Source organism: Toxorhynchites rutilus, chromosome 2 (assembly GCF_029784135.1).
Source record: "Toxorhynchites rutilus septentrionalis strain SRP chromosome 2, ASM2978413v1, whole genome shotgun sequence".
NCBI lineage: Eukaryota > Metazoa > Arthropoda > Insecta > Diptera > Culicidae > Toxorhynchites > Toxorhynchites rutilus.
Genome location: NC_073745.1, coordinates 146,063,422 through 146,088,566, shown reverse-complemented (window position 1 = coordinate 146,088,566; position 25,145 = coordinate 146,063,422). Strand labels below are relative to the sequence as shown.

The 25,145-nt window shown below is 40.8% G+C and overlaps 1 protein-coding gene across 1 annotated transcript; it reads left to right on the top strand.

Moving 5' to 3' along the window:
• The first annotated feature begins 2,119 nt into the window (after positions 1–2,119).
• LOC129768240 (guanine nucleotide-binding protein subunit gamma-1) lies at positions 2,120–3,136 on the top strand. The gene has a single exon (XM_055769739.1). The coding sequence runs from the start codon at positions 2,408–2,410 to the stop codon at positions 2,618–2,620; it is 213 nt and encodes a 70-aa protein (XP_055625714.1). The 5' UTR covers positions 2,120–2,407; the 3' UTR covers positions 2,621–3,136.
• The last annotated feature ends 22,009 nt before the right edge of the window (positions 3,137–25,145 follow it).

Sequence of the window (25,145 nt, the reverse complement as noted above, 5' to 3'; positions counted from 1 at the left end):
TCGTCTCCATTTTTCAGGGAGAGGCTGCCGGAACCCGCTCGTTAGGATTGTTCATGTGAGTCCCACGAGTTGCGCGATAAAGAAGGTCAGATACATCAGTGACCCGCTTAATGAAGTAAGGGCGGAAAATACTGTGGGTGGCACCCCGGTGCTCCACAGACTCCGTTATAAGCAACCCCCCCTACCATTCAACCCTCGGCACGGGTCGCGTATCACCTTGGCTTAGGTGTTTACCCATTACTTTCTTTCTATGATAACCATGGATAACAGCCTCCTTCTTTTTTTTGGGCTTTGGATCCACTGCTGTGGTTCTCTATAGTTTCAGGTTCTTTTTCGGACATGCTTCTATAGAGATCCGTCATTCGTAGGCGAAGTTGATTTGTCTGTTTATGGATATGATATGTTTAGAAATTTTCAAATTTTCAATGAAAATTTTGATATGGATGCAATTTCATTCAATCGGATCTCTGCGCGGGTTGAAAAACTTCGTTGCTTCGAGTTGATTCGTGAACAACTGTATATTTTATCCGAATAACTTTATTGAAGATCAGTGTTTATTTACTTCACGTTTACTGCCGAACTTGTAATATGAACGTGAACGAAATTATTCTTTTTTTTCCAATTCATTTATTTGTAAGGCTCAATCGCATGAGCTTTGCGGAGCCACTAATTCATGATTTGTTTTTACAGAATTTCAACTTAAATGTATGTTTAGTAGGTTTTGTTTCCACACCGATAGACATTGCTTTGATCAAGATTTATTCTGTGGAGATGCACATCTAGCGAGTAGTGGTTGGACATACGTCTACTCATTACACGAATGAAGTCACGACTTACGTCCAAACCTTTGAACCACGCTCTCAAAGAAACATTTGGAATAATTGAATATAACCACCGCCCAAGACTTCCAGTGTCCCAATCGGTTTGCAAACTCAAGAGGGAACTCTGACGCAGTAATTGGAAAAATTCATCGTATGAAATCTGTCTATCAAACTATTCGCCTTCCTGGGCATCCACCTTTGCGAGAGTGTCCGCTTTCTCATTGCCAGGAATTGAGCAATGAGAGGGGACCCATACAAAGGTAAACTTATAAGATCTTTCGATCAGTGCACTCATCTGCTGCCTCACTTTTGTGAGGAAATAAGATGGGTGCCTACTAGTTTTCATCGACTGGAGAGCCTCAAGCGAACTGACAAAGTCATTCTATTCACCACGATTTTTTGAGTTGTTTGATCGCAATGTAGTTCACCGTGAAATGATCGTACTATTTCACCACCTGTTCAAGTTCACGTTCACGGGAACTCTAAACCAGGCTTAAGATGAGAGATGGGGTCGATTCCGGACCATTTTTCCGTCAAACTCAGATCAACTGCTGATTGGTCCATTTCAAATGGTTGCCAATGATTTTTAAAAATACACCTCTACATAACATATTCTCAAATGTAACTATTCACAGAATATATGATACGCAAGCATATGTTACGGGCGAGGAAAAATAATTTTTCACAAATCTTATGTCAGTTGGAAACTTGACATCTTGTCTGGTTCAGCATCCCTGTTGTTCGTGCTTGGTCGAAGAAAAAGCAAAAAAAAAAGAGTAAAAACCCATTCGTAATGTTTTTCTTGTCTCAGGTTTTAAGATATAAGTTTTAGAAGCAGAGGCAACGTGAAAACAATCATGCTCCATTACCAACAGTATTGCAGTTTTGTACTGGTTTATGGATTCTCTCCATTATTACAGTTTACGTTTCGTCTACTGCTCCAGAATTTTAACGTTATCGTACAAGTGTTTTGAATGATAAACACCCCGAATGATCACAAAAGGCGGCAGCGTTTGCTTGGAAATAATTGAAAACGGATGGAACGTCTAAAATATGAAAAAGTTGATCTAGATGCAATATACAGAACATAAAAGTTGTTGAAGTATAAATAAAAAAAAATCCCAAAAAGTGAAGTTTTGTTGCCAAAAAAGAAAACTTTTCAATCTATGTGGCCTCACAAATAAATGGATGGGATAAAAAAAGTTTGTTTTATTATTCTAGTACAGCTTAATTTTTATTCTTTTTTGTATATTTTTTTTTATTTGAACATCCCTCTGGCGAAACGATAACTTGCATCCATCTTCTTTTTTCATCCGTCAGTATTAATTAATTGGCTAATTTTTTCATCAGTTGCACAGGAATATTCCAGGTTTCCAGCAATTTTTTGAAGAAAATAATTCGTATTCTGTCTCAGTTGACTAAGATTTGTGGACCAGTTCAATTACTATTGAAGCCACACCATAAGAACAACTCGTTTTAGTTCAACGCTATTTTAACCAAAGGAAACGCCCGTTGCCAATCCTGAAATTTTTATTGTGATAAAGGTCACGTAAACCTTCAACATAGGGTTATCAGAGACAGCCGTTATGGACATCATGGCTTCGAATCTACAGCAGCAACGAGCCATCACAGAGCAGTTGAGACGAGAGGCCTCAATTCAGCGTGTTCCGGTGACACAAGCAGTGGCGGAAATTGTCAAGTATGTAACGGAGCACGAAGCTGAGGACTGTTTGTTGGTTGGATTCTCCAGCCAGAAGGTCAATCCTTTCCGGGAGAAGAGCTCTTGCCAGATTCTGTAAGATGTACCTGATCTCTCACCCTGTAAGTAGAACGGTCGACACAGATGTACCAATCGAATAATTGGACAAAATAAGCTGGGAAAACATGACGTCATCGCCATCTGCTTCATTAGATGTATTTCGTGTATTGGTAGGGAGGAACGCAAGCAGCATTAAATGAACTAATATTTCTCATATATAGAAATTGTTGTATCGCGGTAGAATATGAACTTATGTCGTCGATAATACGGAAAAAACACCCACCCCTCAACATATACAATCATTCAACGCGTAGATAGAATCTCGCTAGGCTCGAATGCAACAGTTTGATCGATAAAGTAGATCATACCAATCAGATGGAACTAAAACGATGCTTTCTAGGAATTGTACTATTTATTGAATGTTACTAACAAAATCTACTCCAATGTATACAACCGTTCGTCAATCTTACAGCCGAATTCTGAAGGTAAATGTTAAGAAAAGATGTACTGATTGTGCGATGGAGTAATAAATCGTATACTATTTATGTGTAGAAAACGTTTCATTCCTTTGTATTCCGAATTTCACCATCTAATCAGTCACTCTAGTTCAAACAGCATTTGTAGTTCTATTTTACGACACATATTTTGTAATCAGATTCAATGCAATTTTTTTCGCTGTTGAAAGGAACAGTCTGGTCGAAACGGCCATTAAGAAGATTTTATTAGAATCCAACGATTAGATTTTTTGACCGTTCTTGTGATTCCCGATGAAAATGGCCAATGCACTCCAACATTCCCTTTTAAAACCGCAAATTTTTAATCGTTGGACCGTTTCGACTAAACTGTTCCTTTCAAAGCGAAAAAAATACCAGTGCATTGAGTCTGATCTCGACATTACTTAGAGATGATCCTTTGGTTTGAAAATATTCTGCGCTAGATCTACTTCATGTGCAGGAACAAGGAAGGAGGTATATTGACAAACGAACACGAGGTGATCGAAAGGCGAAGGCAGCACTACGATGAACACCTGAACAGTGCGCAGACAGGAGACCAAGACGGCGTCGAGGAGGACTACACCGGTGCAATGAACAACGACGACGTACCACCCTCGACGATGGGTGAAGTTGAGGAGGGCCTCAATCAGCTAAAGAACCACAAAGCAGCTGGTAAAGATGCCTTGGAGCGGAGCTCTTCAAGGGAAGTCCGGGAAAACTTGTAGAGAGTATGCACCGGTTGATAGTCAGGATCTGGGACACACAACAGGCACCGGAGGATTGGAAGGACGGGGTAATCTGCCCCATCTATAAAAAAGGTGACAAGCTGGATTGTGGTAACTATCGTGCCATCACGATCCTGAATGGTGCCTACAAAATTCTGTCTCAGATCCTCTTTCGCCGTCTATCGCCAATAGTAAGTAGATTTGTGGGAAGTCATCAGGCCGGATTCATACCCTGTTGCTCGACGACGGACGAGATTTTTACACTGCGGTAGATGCTCCAAAAGTGCCGCGAGTATCAGGTCCCTACGCACCACATCTTCGTTGACTTCAAGGCCGCATATGATACAATTGACCGACGACAGCTATGAACGATCATGGACGAACACGGCTTTCCCCGAAAGCTGACAAGACTGCTTCAGGCAACAATGAACGGTGTGCGGTGCAGTGTGCGGATCTCAGGTGAGCTGTCGGAATCATTTGAGACTCACAGGGGACTTCGGCAAGTCGATGGACTCTCCTGTCTGCTATTCAACGTGGCGCTGAAATGTGTTATGCGGAGAGCGGGCTTCAACGTGCGGTTCACGATTTTCAACAAATCTAGTAAGTTTATCTGCTTCGCCGACGACGTGGACATAATCGGAAGAACACATGCGACGGTAGCCGACTTGTATACCCGACTGAAACACGAAGCAGGATGGTTGGGCTTGGGATCAATGCGCATTAGACTAAATACATACTAGCAGGATGGGCTGATTGTAAGAGAATCTTGATAGTGGTATTGTGATCGACGGCGACGAGCTCGAGGTGGTAGAGGAATTAGTCTACCTTGGCTCGTTGATAACAACTGACAACAACAGCCGTGAAATTCTAAGACGCATAGTTAATGGAAGTCGTGCCTACTATGGGTTCCACAAATCCTTGAGGTCCAACAAACTCCGACCCCGTATGAAGTGTACCATGTAAAAATCACTAATTCGAACGGTTGTTCTCTATGGACACGAAGCATGGACGATGCTTGAAGAGGACTCACAAGCGCTTGGTGTTTCCGAACGCCGAGTGCTCAGAACAATATACGGTGGTGTACAGGAAAACGGAGTGTGGAGAAGGAGAATGAACCACGAACTGGCGCAACTCTACGGCGAACACAGCATCCAGAAAATCGCCAAGGCTAGACGAGTGCGATGGGCAGGACATGTTGTGAGATTGCCGAACGGCAGCCCTGCAAAGGTGATTTTCGCATCGCATCCGATAGGAACAAAATGGAGAGGAGCCCAGCGAGCGAGGTGGTTGGACTAGTACTTGGCATGAATCGGTGCAGCCGGGAGTTGGAGAACTTCAGCCGTGGATCGGGTTTATTGGCAAAAAGTTGTGAATCAGATCTAATCTCAATGGGATGTAGAATCAGAGTAAATAAATTAAAATTTATTTCATGTAGTACAATGCACCAGATGTACAGACGTATCAAATCATAAACTGCTGGTAGGAGGAACTGTGCACTTGATTCAGTATTTGAGACGCGCAATACTCCAGTGGCTGTGATCAGCCCAAAAATTGGTTTCACAGCATTATGATCAGCACTTCATTGAATTTGCGAAAATCTTTTAACAACACACCTGTGTGGCTCAGAAAATTCTTCAGCGATCAGTTGAAACTGCGAAAAACGAGTAAAGAGTAAAGTTCTAAAAATGTCACACACTGTAGATTCTTAGCAAAGTCATGTTGTCCTCATAAGCCCAAAGAGCTGTCTACAAACCCTATAGATACAGTTTTCTTGTTTGGCTTCCTCAACAAAATCTGAACTCTTTCATTTAATCCTGACAAGGTTGGAGCGGTCGATAGCCTGCGAACGGGAATTCATGAAAACTAAACCCTGACGTTCCAGTCGTTGACAGATATCGTTATTCAAATCTGCAGCTTTTCCCACCCAAAACGAAAAAATCAGGAGTGGGTTATATCTGTGATATAAACGCAAGGTAACGTAGGACTACCGTTGAATAAGTAATCATTTGTTTGAAGTTGCATCTAAATCAATTTTCAATAAATGGATGAATGGATATATTGTTTTCCCTTGGCATTGTCTTGTGATCGGTTCAAATATATACGAAATAATAGTCCTTCGCTTGTGATCTCTTTTTGACGATCGACACTCAGTTCATCAAGACAAATATATTCAATCCGTATACTCGTATATCCGAAAAATCTTTTCAGTGATTTAAAAAATCATCACGGGAAAACCTAGTTAACTGACCAAATTTGTGCGAAATCATATTTTACTCCTTGGGTACATTCACAAGCAAACGATTTTGCATGTCCGTTCATCACGGCAGCAACAGAGAAACGGACAGAGGTTGGCCAGCCGAGGCCTTGCACTTCGAACTAGAGATGGACAAAACAGTTCACTTTGATGAATGGTTCAGTCATTAACCGTTCATCTTAGTGGACCAGTTCTTTTGAACCGTTCTTTCGCTCTTCCCTTCAGCTGTATTAAACACAACATCGAATGTTAGCTGGAGTGCTCACGTGGCAGAGTGGATAGTCTCACACCTAATATGCCGGGGGTTTGGGTTCGATTCCCGTTCTGGTCGGGGGAATTCAAAGTCAAAGAAATTTCGTCCGACTTGCACTGTGGTCACGCGTATTCTAGAGCTTGCTACTCAAGAATGCATTCTAGGCGTGTTATTTGGCATAGAAATCACAACCAGTAAAAATTACGCAAGTAACACTACGTTGAGAAGGCGAAGTTCCTCTGGGAACATTAGTGCCATTCAAGAAGAAGAAGAATGTTAGCTGGAACCCAACATCAATAGACAGTTAGTTATTGATATTGTTGAATTGAATAGGAGATTTTTTGATTCGTATGGGATTTATATTTTTGAAATTTAGTGGGGAAAACTAAGGTGCTTCTTCTTTAAAAGTCGTAAACTGTATGTGAAAATATGTTTTTCGGCCGACAATAGTATATGTATGTATAGTACATAGTATAATTTGATGCGCGCAAAATATGTGCAATTTTTCATATTTTTGTCAGCACAAAACACAGGTTCCATGAAAGATCATAATTAATTTGTAATGGTTCATTCAGAGAAAAAATCCGGCAGCGATTTTTTATCAATTTTCACTAACAATCAATCGTGTAAACAATCACGATAAAACGTACACGCAATACGCCAAACAATGGATTGAAAGAAACGGAAAAACTTTTTTCTCAACTTGCCCTCACTAAAAGATTTTATGTTTACCTAATTCATGAATCGCCCCAGCTCCCCCAGATTTTTTTTCTGATAATCAGGGAGTATATTAATGTTACACGGAAATGAAAAATATATGAAATTGAAAATATATAGCTTTGCTTTTTAAAATACGAAAATCTGATTTAATTTTTAATCCAAAATCGAGTCAACAAAAGAAACCCTGCTTTACATGAATTTTGCTCGTGTATGACAATATCGTTTTATTTTTCTTACAAGCGATCTCGTTATATTTATCTATTCCGTCCAGCGCAAATCAGTTCAGCTGCACTCGTTCGTTCTCAAACATTTCTTTCTCATACAGTTCACTCTCAATCAGTTCGTTCTCAAACAGTTCTTTCCTATGCAGTTCACTCGCAAACAGTTCGTTCTGAACCAGTTCGTTCACAAACAGTTCACTCTCAATCAAATCGCTCGCAAACCGTTCTTTCCGAGTCAGTTCGTGGGGATAACTACCGTTCTTTGAAAAAAAAAAAGACGGGTTGGTAATGTCGGGGACATAACCGGAGTGACGTAGGACTATACAAAGGGGACAGCTTTTGTTAAATATATATTTTAAACATATTGTTTTATTTTTTTCTCACTATCTTTTAGTTGATTTTTGATTTTTTTTTTCTGAAACCTTTGTACTTATCAACGCCGGGCAACTTTTGGCGTATGCACATATCGTACAATCAAAATGATGGCTGTGATAGGGAATGCATAGGTGGTCATCAGCGCGCGTTTTGTACTCTAGCGGTACACACTCACAGGATAGAGACAAATCGGCAGACTCAGCCAAAGGGGCGAGTCCAACGAGACGAACGAATGAGCGTTAAAATGGAACGATGGCAAAAAAATACATCAACAAGGTGCTACTGACATTCAACCGATTCGGACGTGTTTTTAGCGCCCTTGTAAAAGAGTACGGAAAAATAGGAGTTTTCTCGCACAACTAATCAAATGCTTAGATCAGCCTTTCTGAAGGCTTGATTAGTCCTAAATACAAATTGATTTTCAGCATCGCAACCCGAGGATAGCAGAAGAGGATATCAACAAACGTTCACTGCGGTGGCGGTGCTCACCGGTTCGCCGGAAAAAGCGCGCGCTTTTTCAGCATCACGCCCCTTTCTGGATCGGCGGAAGCCGTTCGAAAGGCATAAGCTGTGTGATAGTGACTAGTTTTTGGTAGTGATAATTATTAATAATATTTTAAAAATATATCCGCATACTGACGGTGAAGTGAAGAAAAATTCTAAAACGAAAATTTTATAGTGAATCGCTCGCGTTCTTTCGAGCACATTGGTGGTTCTTATAAGTGCTTTCAAAAAAATAGTGTGAATTTCTTGGTACATATCCGCAAGTGATTAGCCCAATATTCAATTTTTTCATAAAGTGCTCTGCAAAAGAAAAATCTTTTCGCCGGCTACACCTAAGGTGTAGCCGACAATCAACATGGGTTCCAGTAGCTCAGGGCCTCCGAGAGGCCGGGCTTCAAACTTCTATGAAGGTAAGCCAACCGAAGCCACCGCTCCACTTTGGGCGGACCCATCGAATGGCAACCTGCAGAAACTGCTCTTGAGGGCTACAGGAGAGAAGGCTCTCCCATCCAACCCCTTCGTAGTCAGCAAGACTATAACGTCGGCAATCAAAAATTTCATTAACTTCAACAGTGCCGAACCACAGAGAGACTAAAAAAAGAACCTTCAATATATTCTTACCACCAGGGACGAGGAATCAGTAGGTGAGCTTCTCCAAATTAACAAACTTATTGACAACACACCTGTAGAGATTATTTTCCACCCCACCCTAAACCAACGCAAATGCGTGGTTACATGCAGAGACGTGATTAATATCACCGAAACCGAATTGCTGAAAGAGCTTTCCGATCAGAAAGTGATCGATGTCAAGCGAATCACCAGAAAGGTAGGAGAAGAAATTATCCCCACAGCTACACTAATCATTACGCTTCGTGGAACCGTTGTTCCCGAATTCATTTATTTCGGTTTCATTCGCGCTGGGACTCGGAATTACTATCCGAATCCAATGCAGTGCTTCAAATGTTTCAACTTCGGACACACCAGCAAAAGATGCAAGCGTGAGAATCCGCTTTGCAGAAATTGCAGCAAAGAGCACCCCAAAGATTTTGATTTTAAATTGTGTAATACACCAGCACTATACATTAATTGTCAAGGGAACCACTCCTCTTCCAGCAGGAAGTGCCCCGTATGGCTAAAGGAAAATGAAATCACAAAAATAAGAATCGATCGTGGTATCTCTTACAAAGAAGCAAAAATCATTTCCAACACCCAAAATGGTCCAACTTATTCGAGCGTCTTGCAAGACAGGCTCAACATTCGGGAACCAGTAGCTGGCTGCAAGTGCAAATGCAGCTGCGCCTCGGCCGTTTCGGCCGCTTCTAGTCGCGAAAGCACCCCCTCAATCATAGACACAACCATGACAGAATCGTCTACTGAAAGTTCAACAACCGAATCCGATAGTGAATCGGTAATTTCAATGGATACTTCTGAAGGCCTGAAAAAAAACAAAAGAAAAATTTCGAAAGGTTCATCCTCAGATTCAGATCCAAAATCTGAAGATGACACCCAAACTAACAAAGACAAGAAAAGAACAAAAAACGATCTAAGAACTACATCACCAACAAATAACAACTTTACAACACCAACAACAACACACATCAAACAAAAAACAACAACAACAAGGCACATTCCACAAAAAACAACACACACACAACAAACTCTCCAAATACCTCTACACCAAACAAGAACGACATCAATACCTCGAAGAAAGCTTCTCTTTCCAAGGGTAAAGGACCATCGAACTAATCCTCTTTGGATAGTTCAAGCATACACACAATTAAGACTTAGGAATTAGAGTTAAAAACACCAACACATTCACTCCAACACAGAAATTCGGGATAAAATGGAACATCAGAAGTATCCGACGAAATATTCTAGAATTGAAAATGCTTATTTCAAACTCTAATCCCACAGTCATAGCCCTTCAAGAAACTATGACTCCAAACAACTTCGATAAAAATTTTATTTCAAAGTACATCACATACTTTAAAGAGGGTCCCAACCAGGGGTACCAAATGTACCGCACCACGACTGTATTCTGACGACTGTCACCATCATTGGCCCGTAACAGTCGATAGATCAATCTATTAACGACAATCACACAGTGAAAATGTCGTGCGACATTTATATTTACTGTCGTGTGCTGTACACGGCTGCATTTCCATATGTGAGTATTTTGTTCATTCGTCTGCGACAGACCTGGTTGCTAACTAGTCATGTTGTTTGTAGATTCGGAATGCAATCGTAAATGCATTGCTACTGTCGTGAATGATTTTTTTTCCCTCGTGCTGATGATGTCGGGTGTCTTTGTATATATTATGCAACGTCGTTCGCTTACAAAAGTGTGTTCTTTATTCACCAGTATTTTATTCATTTTCTCATTCGCAAACTATAGGTTGTAGGCTTTGAAACGGAAGATAATTTTCAGTTTCTGGTGAATTCTGCAGCATATTCCGAAATGGAAAAAAAATATTTGTTGGTCGATGACGCGGCTATCATATGTGGAGAGCAAGTGAGCAGTGTGAGCAACAGGGAAGAATCTGTTGAAAAAGAAATGCGAGAGGAACTGTTGTTGGTGGAATTAGCGTAGATGAATGTTTCGCGGGTGCAAATGCATGGCCAGATGAGAGTGAAGCTGGGGGTAGTGGTGCGAGTAGGAGCAACGATAGAGTGGATCGTTCGGATGGAATTTCTATCCCGAACGGAAATCGAACTCGAAGCCCCCGTGGCAAGCGCCACGCAAACCACTAGGTCATGAGGACCATACATAATAAAAAATATGTCCTTTTTTTAATTCTTTATTGAAGAGACTTTCAGCCTCCTGAGCTGGGTCGCCTCTAAAAAAAATTGTACTGAGCCTGTTTGAAATCCATCGGTTTTCGAACGTTTAAAGTTGGCTTCATTTGTGTTTATTGAGGCGATTTGAAATTGATTTGATCGAAATAAGGCCAAAAATGCATTGTTATATATTAATCTGTCACCACAATTATTAGTTTCCTACTTGGAGGAAAAATCTAAACATTCCCAACACTGAGTATTTCCCGATGTCATCAATATATTAACAAAGAAACTCTCGCCTAGAATCATTAAGGAATCCGTGCTTTGTTCTCCTATGAATTGCTGCTCATTTGTGTACCTATCTTGATTCGGCCATCCCAACAGTACATCATTCTCGATACAGCCGATCTAAAATTGAATCGGCTGTCTCTGTATATACGTAACTTGTGCTCACAACCACATCCCAGAGCGTACTGGTGAAAAAGCACAAACGCATAAAAATAAAGGCTTGTTTTACGACCGCGATTTCTTGGTCATGACATTTTTCTTGCGACAGTCAAATTTGACAGTAACTCGGGTAAACCGATGATATTCATCGCATCGTGAGCGACTGTTACAGCGACAGAATTAATGGAGTAGCAGACACGAAAAAATGGAAAATGAACAGTACGTTTGGCTCACTACGATCGGGCCCGACAAATCAGCCAAATTCGACGAAGCACCGTCTGCTATAGTACAGGTTTATTTTATTCATTCGTGCTCTGTCGCTTGTATGCGAATGTAGCGCGCACACAGTGAGTCTCGATTTTATTTCATACCGACGGTAATGAAAATGTAGTACTTTTGGGACGCCTGGTCCCAACCCCTCAAAAAACGGAGTTGCAATCGCAATCAAAGATGGCACTCCACATGATCTTCTTCCCATTACCACTGATCTTCAGGCAGTGGTAGTGCGCATTAAACACCCCTTTCCAATCACCGTCGTTAGCATCTACATCACTAATGATTCCGATCCGAACACTCTACGCGGACAACTGGACCATCTGTTCGCCCAACTTCCCGCCCCAATCATGCTTATGGGTGATTTCAACGCCCATTCATACGCCTGGGGAGGTGCATACCTCGATCGAAAAGGATCCATCATTGAGGATTTCATATCCGACCATTCTCTTCTCCTTCTTAACAACGGCCAACACACCAGAACCCATTATTCTGGTACTACTTCAGCCATCGATCTCACTATAGTATCAGACAAACTATCTTCAAAACTTTCTTGGAACATCCACGATGATACTTGCGGAAGCGATCATTTTCCAATCTTCACTTCCTTCGGCCAAACTTCTCCAGAGTTTTCAACAAGGCCAAGATGGAAATTTGAATACGCTGACTGGGCTGGCTATCAGTTTGACATTGAAAACCGCCTCTCCGCTAAACGAGATTGGACAGCCGAGGAATTCTCCAAAGTTGTCCTAGAAGTTGCAATGGTGCACATCCCCAGAACCAGTGGCATCCCTGGCAGGAAATGTGTCCCATGGTGGTCGCCTGAGCTGAAGGCAGCGATCAAAGGTCGACGTAAGGCCCTACGCAAATTAAGAAAGGCCCATCCGGACAGCCCACTGAGACCCACTCTGCTTACAGAGTTCCAAAGGGCTCGCAAAGGAGCTAAGACTGCTATCAACACAGCCAAGCACAACAGTTGGGTTAAATTCGTCAGCGAAATTAATCCCAACGCGTCAACAAAGGAGTTATGGAGTAAGATTGGCAGGCTTCATGGAAAGAAAAGAAGCAAAGAATATAATCTTCTAATTAACGGTCAATACACCAATGACCGGAAAATCATCGCCGAGGCGTTTGGAGATTTCTTTGCTTCCGCCTCCTCCAATCAAAACTACGACAAAACCTTTCTAACCCACAAAACGGAATGCGAAAGAATTCCCATCGATTTTCATACCGATGTGGAATTTGTCTTCAACAAAAACCTCTCCCTCAAAGAGCTCGATTGGGTACTGAACAAAGTCAAACAAGGATCCACAGGACCCGATGACATCAGCTACCCTATGCTTAAGAATCTACCCCATCTCGGGAAAAAAGCACTTCTGAAGCTCCTCAACAAAGTCTGGGACAGTGGAACCCTCCCCAGTTGCTGGAAAGAGGGTTTAATGATCTGTATCCCGAAACCAGACATGAACAATCATCTTCTTGACAATTTCCGCCCCATCACTCTCCTAAGTTGTGTTGGGAAAGTCTTGGAAAAAATGATCAATCGACGCTTAACGACTTTTCTAGAGTCAAATAAGCTGATTGATCCCAGACAATTCGCCTTCCGTGCGGGAAAAGGTACAGAAGATTGCCTTGTAGCAATCGAAAAAATCCTAGACGACGCAACTGAAAAATTACACCACATTGATATTGTTTCCCTGGATTTATCCAAGGCCTTTGATCGGGCATGGAGGTACCCAGTGCTGAAAAGCCTTTTCGACTGGGGGATTCGTGGGAGATTAGGTCTCTTCATTAAAAGTTTTCTAGAAAACCGGTCTTTCAAAACCGTTATTAACAACCACCAATCTTCTCTAAAAATCCCAGAAAACGGCTTCCCACAAGGCTCAGCACTTTCACCAACCCTCTTCAACATTGCCATGCAATCTCTATTCGAGATTATCCCGGACCATATAAAGATCATAGTCTATGCAGATGACATCACTCTTATCTCTACGAGCTGCTTCGGCTTAATTCAGAGAAAGAGGCTTCAAAAAACCTTAGACTCCATCCAAAACTGGGCTCTAAAAACAGGTTTTAAAATTTCCCCGGAGAAATCCAAACACATACATATCGGAAAAGCTCTCAGAAGGAGAACCTATCTTCAGCTCAACAAAATCCCGATCCCTACAATGAGGACATTGAAAATACTAGGGGTTACTTTCGACAAGAAACTCAACTTCCTATCACATTCCCAAAAGACCAAAATAGCCACCAGAAAGAAACTGAACATCATCAAGGCTATCGCAGGCAACCTAGCCTCTGGTCATAGAAAGACGCTGCTAAATGTTGTAAATGTTTGGTTGGTCCCACAAATCCTTTACGGAATAGGCACCTTCAGCCGTGGAGGGGACAGGGTGTTAAACACCATTCAACCAATTTACAATAAAGCAATTAGGCTCGCAATTGGCGCTTTTCCCTCCAGTCCTACTCTTGCTGTAATGGCAGAAAGTGGGCAACTTCCCTTCACCCACCTGGTAACAAAAGCCATCACCAATAAAGCCATCCGTCACTTGTCACTCCCCGAAAGCGACCACAATGTCCCATTAATACATAGGGCTAAAACATGGTTCAAAAATCTCACGAACAAAGATCTTCCCGATATATGTGAACGTTCATCTGCGACGGGAAGAAATTGGAACGTCAAACCGTCAAACATTAACCTTGAACTTTTCAAGGCAGTTCGAGCGGGAGACCCTTCTCCAAAAGTCAAAGCCTGCTTCAATAACCTCGTTGCATCCAATTTTCAAATTAATCACCAGGTATACACAGATGGTTCAGTCAGTGCCGATGGAGTTGGATGTGGAATCTTTGAGAGTAGATACACTGGTAGCTTTTCTCTTCCACCGCAATGCTCCATCTTCAGTGCGGAAGCTTTCGCCCTTTTAATAGCTATCCAAGAATGCACCCATGAGTTTCTTCCTACCACAATATTCTCAGACTCAGCTAGCTGTCTCCACGATCTTCTAAGTGGAAACAGCAAACACCCATGGATTAAGCAAACAGAAGAGGCTGCTTCAAATAAAAACATCTCCTTCTGCTGGGTTCCTGGTCACTCAGGAATCCGCGGAAACACAGCCGCCGACATACTGGCCGGCAAGGGCAGCAAAATAGAACCCCCAGACATGCCCTGTCCTCCATCTGACATTGTCCGCTGGGTAAAACAGCAAGTCCGTGAAAGTTGGGACATAGGTTGGATAAACAGCCGTCCCACTCATCTTCATAAAATCAAAAATTCCACTCTCCCTTGGGAGGACCGTCTCAATAGTAGGGAAAGGCAAGTCCTTACCCGTCTTCGAATTGGGCACACTAACTTCACCCACTCACACTTGTTCTGCAGAGCCGAAAAACCCCAATGTGCTTGCAACGAAGCTCCGGTTTCCGTTAGCCATCTTTTACTTGAATGTCAACATACCAAAGATGCTCGAGTCCGACACAACATAGGTCAGAGTCTCCGAGATATCCTCAGTAGAGACGAGACCCAAGAAACCAATTTAATTGCGTTTCTGAAAGAAACCGACTTCTTTGGTAAAATCTAAACCGAAATACTAAATACCTTGGAAATTGCTTATTAAAGTTCGCCGCTTCACAGTCATGTATGCGTGTTTATGTGTGTATACACATGTATGTACGGGTCGGAAGGAAGGTATTCATACATGTATATACACGCATTCAATAATAATAAATAACAAATAATATAATATATACTTTCATACCCACATCTATCTTCTATCCATTACATTATACTTTAATCAACTTCCTATTCCTACAGCCACACTCACCAAGGAGGATAAATTCATTAAATAAACCTCTCCATTTTTCAGCTATACTATATACCATTAAATTCAAAACCACTATATTTTATTATCTATTCAAACTGTATTTCATTTCATTTCACCCCACCCCACACCCACTCCTCCCCTCTTTCCTTCCCATACCACTCCCACCCCCTTCTACTCCACTAATCCCACCCAAATCCTTTCCACTCCTTTCCTTCCTATCCTCCTGAGAAGGGCCTTTTTGTTTTTTGGCTTTGGAGCACGCCTTTCGCTGGGTCACTTGTGCTTCGTTACTGCTTTGGTCCTCGGATCAGTAAATTTTTACTTTTCTTTACAGCATATATTAAATATCTTATGAAGCATAGGATCCCTTCCTACCTTCTTCTTTAACCGAGAGTCGAGCGGACAGATCTGATGAGTGATTTTTTTTGGTTTCCCTTTCGCCAGTCCCCTCTGGGCTGGTTTTATTGTGGCTCTTCACTGGGCTAGAGGCGAATGAACTGCACAGTTTAAAGCCTCTTAAAAAACAAAGAAAGAAGAAAGAAAATACATTCATTACGATTTTTTCGCTCGTTGGATTCACATGCAGGCTAAAAAGGGTACTTTTCAGGATCACAAAATTATCTTCAATCTAAAGAGTTTATTGTTTTGTTATCACTCGATATCCCCATCTTGTTCGGCTAAACCTTTCTGTTTAGCGATTGCATTTGCCACTCGCCACAGCTTTCACAGTTGGAAAATTTCTTCCCATCCAGCTTGTGACATATTTTACAGTAAATTACATTCAATTGCACGTCGCATTACCACCACTCAGTGTCGGATTGGAGGTAATTTTAACCTGTAATTGAACATTTGCGATGACAGTGGTACAGTGTCGACTTTCAATGTGGGGTCATAACTTGGATCTTTATGTTTACAAAAATGTCCAACTAAATAAGTCGCATTGCATGTCCGTCCAATTAGCTAAATGTCGAACTAATTATAAATTACTGTACTTTCAATCTGGAAACAATTTAAGAATTGGTGAAAATTGAATAATCAGGAAAGTCCCCAACTATCAATAAGCTCAGAAAAACTGCCAAATTCGCATACTCATCATATCCTGGCAAACAAATTATGAAAAAATCAATTTGTGTTTTATTATTATTTTGGATATTGTTTTAGAAAGCATTGAACTGTATTTCCTAAACTCTTTTTTGGAAGGTTTAATGGCCCTGAAAAGCGCCTTGTTCTATGGAATGGTTCCAATATAGAAAAATTAGTACTCGTGGTTTTGAAAAAAACCATTTCGAACGCCCACGATACCGCCTTGTTCTGGATTTGCCACCAAAGCAGTTTGTATAAAGAACAAATTTTTTTCTTCTGCTACTTGATGCCGTTTTGCGATTGCGTTTGCCACTCGTCACTCACTGCAACTGCCTGTTGTCTTGATGTCCACCGAACCTAATGTGTTCTGTTCCGAATGCGGGTTTTCTTATCGTCGCGAGCAGCTTTGCCAGCTAACTCGATCACTTCGGCGGCCGAAACTATATAACGCCGGCTAGGTGGACTGGTGCATTGGTACTAACGCACTCGGCTTAGCTACCCTTGCGGGGAACTCCAGATCAACACGGTTCGAGCGGGATTTTGCCTTTCCCTTCACTTTTCCTCCTTTACCATGTCCAGACATGGCTGCTTGGGTTGGTTTGTTGATGTGTTGTGATGCGAACCGATGTGGTTCGGTTGTACGGTTTGAATGAGAATGATCGTTACGGCAGCGGAGCGGGGATTTTTAAACTGACTGGCTGGCTCGAGAATTACGCATGTGTCAGACTGCGACCAATGTTTCCCTCATTTTTTTTCTTTTTCCTTTCCAATCGTGCTTCATTCTATTTCGCTGCTGCTCTGATTGCCCGTTTTGGTCGGTACGATTTGAGGAGCACAAAATGGACCAATCAAATATGGGCACATAGTGCATTTGGATAATGCTTGATATTTCACAATTATTCAATTATTAATCTCAAGAAAAATGAAATGTTATTCGTTATGATAGATGCGTAGATATATTTCCTATCAATTGTTGCAAAAACCTTTGCGATCTATTGAGAAATGCTCGAGTTATAAGTGTTCCAAATCTTGCGTTTTTTCCTACTTGTTCAGTGCCTAGATTTCCATTTCACCCCCTATATCTTCCGGTTAGACGTAGTCCTACGTCAAAAGTCACAGAAGGGTTGTGTCCGAGACACGACCGCATAGTTGACGTAGGATTCCGTTAGGCTATGTGTTGATTTTGGTTATGTTTGAAGAATTACATCGTTAAACTTTTTGATAATGATTTGGTGGTCCTGAAAAGGGCAACTATGTTTGGTTGTTGGGTATTGTTTGTTTACTCCACCAGTGTTTACCGAGTGTTGATGACAGAAGGATGATAAACAGTCGTTGAATGGTGCGTATCAGATAGAAGATACCGAAGTGGAACGAGATATGATGAAAACTCTGTGATCCTAGACGAGATGCTTCCTGTGTTATTTATGCATGAAATAAAGACAAAAACTCACCAATGCAATATAAGATAATTACCAATACCGAACACAATTATCAATTTTTCTCATCAGTAAAAACATGTTACTTTAATATAGAGAAAACATATTTGAAATGGAAAAGGTAATTTTCTTTTATAATTTTTACTTTCTGAGTGTTTATTCAACCCAATGCGACTAACAACACGTAATACTATATGTAGAGCAATCACTTTTTCTAATATTTCTTTACTTTTCCAATTTTTCTCGCCGTATAAACATTCCTTGAGTGGAAATGAAAACAGCAAAACAGACAGCTTAAAACGACCCGTTCTCGAGCGGGAACACACCTTGGTTTTTATTTATGAAAATTGAAATAAATTGAATTTGAATTTTTAACACAACTGCTACCATATACAATTTTACACTTACACTTGTGCTAAATTTCTTACAATTAACGATCGATCATTGATATGAAATTTCACGAAGCAATCAACATTTCAACAAGTTCCAAATTTAAATTTTATCTGATAGAATCAATCGTATCACTCACCTTACTTGCAAAATAAAAATGTCCCCGACTTTCAAATATTTGCAATGCCGATTTCCCCCGGGTACCTTGGTTTTGATGTTTCTGTTAGGGAACACATTTCGGTAGGAACAGAAGTTCCCCCTACTCTCATGTATTTGCAATGTTGATTTCCCCCAGGCAGCTTGGTTTTGATGTCTCTGTTAGGGAATACATTTCGGTAGGAACAAAAGCTCCCCTACTTTTATATATTTGCAATGCCGAATTTCCCCAGGCAGCTTGGTTTTGATGACTCTGTTAGGGACCAGCCGCATGTGTCGTCAATTTCGACTAATCAGAAGAGGGTATTTCCGTTAGCGTTTGAAATTGGACAATTTTCACGATGTGCTCGATTTTCGATTTTCAATTTGCACCCCAATATGTTCCCGAAAGACGTAATCCTACGTCAAAAGACCTCACTCTTTTCTGTGAAATAGTTCTTTCGTACCGCTCGTGAACGGTTTGCCCATCTCTACTTCGAACATAACCCCTCGTTTTCGAGACTTCCAATTTACACCGCAGGATAGAAATGGAACATGTAGTATGACGAAATAATGAACATAAAAAACCAAGAAAGATTCTATAACATTTACATTTGTTATGGTTTGGGGAGCATTTTCTCAAAAAGGCCTGGTTTAGATAGCTTACCATCAACATGAATGAACAATCGGAAGTGCAACGAAGTTCTTCAGAATTATTTACTGTTGTTTTTGCATCAAAAAAAATGTGATGATTGTGTAATTTGGTATCAGTTCATCAAATCCGGAAGGTCATGGCATGGTTTAATGAATAGGGGCTTCTGATTCTGGACAGGTCTGCTTATTTACCTAATCAAAACCCTGTCAGGAACTAGTGAGGAGTGATCGGACGAATAGTAGGTGCAGCTTACAAGCAGAATGAGTGATTTGAAGAGCTTTAACGAGCAGTATCCTCTGCGTAGAACGAGATATACTCTACAACATGGTGCAGCTTCGTCGAAACCACCCCAAATGTATTATTTTAACTGATTGAGAACTAAAGATGGCCTACGAATTAGAAACTTATAGTAATTCTTGTTAAATTGACGTTAGTTTTGTAAAGCAGTGAGAGTTTTTCATTTAGTTCTATAGTTATGAAACACTGGATTTTTAGTTTTTTGAATGTTTCGCGCCTGGACACAACAATAAGGCTGAAATGGCCAGTCTTATAAATGAAGATAGTTATTGTATTCTACACTATATACTTCGATTCAATCGACTTCTTCCATATCTCTGGAAACTCAGAAAAAATGGCTGGTTCTATAGTTGTGAAACTCAGTGTATAATATACTTGTCATGGTCATGGGTGTCACCTTTCTAAGGGTGACACCTGGGGTGGACCGCCACCTCCGCCCCCTACACTACGCCACTGGACACATGCATACGTGATACATGAGAGAGAAATAAATTCAGTCTGGAAGGAGTCACTTCAAAATGCAAAGAAGCCCATTTGACGGAGAAGAATGAAATGAGATAGTCGGGTCGTAGAGGGAGATAGCGACTAAACGCCCGACCTCGATAAATACAATACAGTACCGCGACTTAGGCCTTTCAGCCATCTTGGTCATCAGCCGCAGTGTTTGTAAACAATCAGCATTTTTTTGCAATATTTTGTGTTTGGAATTGTTTTGGTGGCAATAAGAGCATTGAAAAGTTGAAAGGTAAGTCTTTTACGGTTAAAGCTCGGTTTGTAATATACTATATCTTATTTTATGTTTCAGTTCAAGAGAACAAATCGACTCTCGATGTCGGTTGGTGATGAAAATATTTTTCCGCATTTTGCAGTCAAATCCCTTTCCACAGTCCTCTGCATATTTATACCGTTTCCCATCGCGCACTTATTGACGACACGGTCACACCTTTAGTATATATATATTAGGGTGGCAGCGAAAATGGTCATGTCAAAATTCAAAAACCGACCATGTACATTTTGTTTATTGGCCCAATAAAAATGATCCGTGCAAAGTTTCAGCTCAATCGGACATGATTTAGAGGTGACTCAAAGCGCTCAAAGTTTTGATTTTTATGTCCTCGATCAAAAATTTGGAAATTTGGAAAATCCAAATTTTTATTTCGATACCAATTTACTTAAAAATGCATGAAATGTCGAGATCTGGTGTCATCCCGAAAAAAAAATTTATCCGAAAATCGACCTTTTGAGACTTTTGAGAAAATCAAAACTTTGAGTGCTTTGAAGCACCCCTAAATCATGTCTGATTGAGCTGAAATTTTTCACATGTAATTTTTTTGGGCCAATAAATATGTACATGGTCGGTTCTTTAAAATAAGTCCCAAAAATTTTTGAGTGCACTGATCGAAAGATGTCATAAGATAACCTTTGTATGGGTCCCCTCTCATTGCTCAATTCCTGGCAATGAGAAGGCGGACACTCTCTCAAAAGTGGGTGCCCAGGAAGGCGAATTGTTTGATAGACAGATTCTATGCGATGATTTTTTCCAATTACTGCGTCAGAGTCCCCTCTTGAGTTGGCAAATCGATTGGGACACTGGAAGTCCTGGGCGGTGATTATATTCAATTATTCAAAATGTTTCTTCGAGAGTGTGGTTCAAAGGTTTGGAAGTTGTGACTTCATTCGTGTAATGAGTTAACTTATGTTCAACCATTACTCGCTAGATGTGCATCTCCACAGAATAAATCTTGTTTAAAGTCATGTCTGTTGGTTTGGAAACGGTTACGATGACATCGATCACGCAGTTTGGCAATGTACGGATAATTACGCAGCAAGAGAGTACCTTTTGAATGCCCTTGAGGCCCATGGAAGACAAACCTATGTTCCTGCTAGAGACGTGTTGGGAACTCGCGACATCTGCTATATGCAGTTGATCTATATGTTTGCGAAACGGTCTAGTATAAGAATTTAATGCTTTTGTGTTTTTTATTTTTCGTTATTAGTTGTTTGTCTTGTCCCCTCATCTCACCGTCGCCCATCCTCGACAGACAGTCGAACACCAGATGCTATCTCTGGTCATTATGCACAATGCTACAGTGCGTGCGGCAACCCTCGGTTGAAACAATGATACCTCATATCAATATCCCTAACCTGACCCGTCCCACAAAAATTGTCGAGTAAACCGCGAGTAATCGGTAGAAATTTACTGAACATAGATTTAAGCTGAAATTTTGCTAATGCGATTGAGCCTTACAAATAAATGAATTGGAGAAAAATAAATTTAAAATAAAAATCATCATAGAAATTTCGTTATCATAATTCAAAACCATTATCAGAAAAAAACTGTTCCAACTTCCTTGTAGAAAACTTGATACACTATTAAGCTTGATACACTAGTATGTTTATTCTAACCGAAAAACAGGAAGTGGGTTATATCTATGGTATAACCGCAAGGGTGACGTAGGACTATCGTTGATTTAGAGATCATTTGTTTGAAGTTGAATCTAAATCCATCCTGAATGAATGAATAAATAAATATTTGGGTGACTTCAAAAACGAGAGTGTTACTTTGAAGACTCAAGGTTTTATGCATCCAATATTGGATAATAAAAACCTTGTTCTGAAGAATAATCTTCAGAAGCTTTCCTGTTAACTGCACTTGATTGACAAATCACAAAACCAAATGTATGTGGTCGCAGTATTATATGGATAGAAAACATTAAAATAAACTCGCTTGAATGTAATTTTCAATTCCAAGGGGAACTGGCAGATTATTTTTCAGCAACGATCATTTCTTTCCAGGTTTCCTCTCGATAACCAGCAAACGAAAAGAGTTGCGCGCGTGTATGTGTGTGTGTGTGTGGCGGCTGCTTCTATGTCTTCCCGAGGAACCGTATTTCGATGCTGATACTCTCTTGGTCACCTTCTCTTCTCCTTCTGATCGATCGGCTTTTCTGCGCTCCCTCACAGTTAAAACAAACTGATTGCATTTCAGGTCAGGTCAAGCCAGGTAATGAATACCTCGATCCCTCGCCGTTCAGCTCGTTCAGTAACGATGTTGTCTTGTCGATGTCCTCAGGCGTCGTGCACAAATTACGTAACGCAAAAATCCGGATTTTGAACCTCCCCCCCCCTTTCGTAACGCAATTTCCTATCTCTAATAAACAGAAAGTAACGCAACATCTAATCCCTCCCCCCTTATCGCGTTACGTAATTTGTGCACGACGCCTCACGAAAAATGAATGGGTTTCACCACCAGAATATCATTTCAGTATGCTTTTCGTGCGTGATTGAATCGAGAGAAGGTGTAGTTTACGATGGCAATTTGGAAGGCAAACTAGAGGAGAATGAACTCTCTGAGTATGAAAATTTCGGCGACTGAGCAATAATCGATTGAAAATTATATAATTTTGGCGATACGAAACATTTTCCGTTTTTCATGTTATGCATCCATTATTGGATACGAAAATATCCTACTGATGGGAAAGAATAATCTTCAGAAGCTTTCCAGCTAATTTCACTTGATTGAAAAATTACGAAATCAAATGTATTTGGTCGCTGTGTTCGCCATATCAACTGTGTTAGCCACATCGCTATCGACCGGGAACTTTGCGTGAAATTCATCGCTATCAGAAGTCGACCGAATTGCTGATCCGCAGCTACCTTTGCAGCATTTGGATCGTGGAATTGCTCAGGACTTCAAAACCGACTTGCGCTTCCAAAGTTCCGCGGCTATGACGCTGCAGGAGGCTTATTCGAAGATACCAATTTGTGTGCTATCCATGCAAAACGCGTCACATCATGCCCAAGGACATCCAGCTGGCCCATCGTATCCGAGGAGAGTGTGCTATATTAGCTTAGCATATAATCAACGGCCCTTTTCAGGGCTCCAAATTTGATGGATTAGAGTACAGAAAAGTTTTTTACAGGCCGAACTGAAAGGAGCATTTAGCGAAAATCGTGGTTTCGATAATAATTCGTTACCGATAGGTGCCATGGATATGGATTTCTTAATGAAGAATATGAAATACATGACATGATGTAGTGAATATATCCGAAGAAATCACTTTGGTGAAACTGCATTATAAAATTATTTGTGTACGAATGCCGCAATCGATAGTCGACTCTAATTTGCGCTGGGTAATTTCCTCGGAGGACTCGATTCCTCCTTTGAACATTAATAATCTCTTTCTGGCAAAACGATGTGGTATGAATCACATTATTTGAATGATAGAATGAAGAAGTTTTCTGCCAATTTCCTTCAACCTCCAAACGTATCTTTCTCCCGTTTGTCGTTTTCGCGTTCGCTAATCCTTTCTCACAACACCCATTTCTCGTTTGAGAAATTGTTGAGTAAACATTGTTTGCCAGTGCGCGTAGAGCGGGAATTCCTAAAGATTCATTGCACCTCTAATAAATTGCCGAAAGACGTGGTCTTACGTTGATCGCACTTGATTGAAAAAATCCAAAACGAAATGTATTTGGTCGCAGCATTATATGAGTAGAAAGCAAATAATCGCTCGAAAATGACTTGATTTTCGCGATGTGAAACATTTTTCGTTTTTCATGTTATGCATCCAATATTGGATACGAAAATTTCCACTGATGGGGAAAAAAATATTCAGAAGCTTTCCTGTTCATTGCGATTGATTGAAAAATAACAAAACCAAATGTATTTGGTTGCAGTGTTATATGGATAGAAAACATTAAAATAAACTCTTTCGCATGAATGTATTTTTCAATTCCCAGGGGAACTGGCAGATTATTTTTCAGCAACGATGATAGCAACGAGAATTCCGCGCGTGTATGTGTGTGTGTGTGTGTGTGTGGCGGCTGCTCCGATGTTTCAAGCGGAACCGTGGCATCACTCTCCTCCTGATGGATTCCCTTTTGGCCTTAGGTGCACAAACAGACTCTTGGTGACACCGTTCATCAGCGTTTTCATGATAAACGAAATTAGCTTCACAACAACAGCGACAACATGCTCCAATCGCTGTTCAATCATAACTGAGTGGGTTTACGAGCGGCGCTCGCTTATATACCGATTGGTGATTTCAATAGCCTGTTTTGAAAGCAATTTTAAGACTATTGAAACAAGTTTTTGGATGAAAAAGTAACAAGTATATGACGCGTAGACATTTTATCTTTCAAATGAAGTGTTTATCATACCATTTCGTTCAGTTGTTTAAGAGCTATTAACGCTCAAAATCTCGGTCTCCAGCGTAACGCTTTCGTTCTCGAAACTTTGGTTTTACACCCCGGTATAGAAATGAAAGACGTAGTCCTACGTCAAAAAATAATATTCGTTCATAATTTTTATTTGAAAATGTGTTTATTTCTTTCAAAAATTTAACGCCTTGTTTGCTATTTGTATTCGCTAATGAAGAGCTGAATACCCGGCCGCCGGATATCCTCGAAGCTGGACGGATATCCATTATCCGGTATCCGGCGAAACCACTATCCGTTTCATCACTAGTATAGATAATGGGCCTGATCACGAACGCCACTTCACGGTGAAAGCGAAATGATGTGTATATAACCTTGCGTACAGTTCATTTCGTTTTCACCGTGAAGTTACGTTCGCGATCAGGCCTTGTCCATGGACGTGGAGGGGGTGTCTAAAATCGTGATATTTCACGTACCACGTGGACAGCTCCTACCCAGCAAACATTAAATCGTATAATTTTGCACGTGCCAAGTCTTACAAGAAATC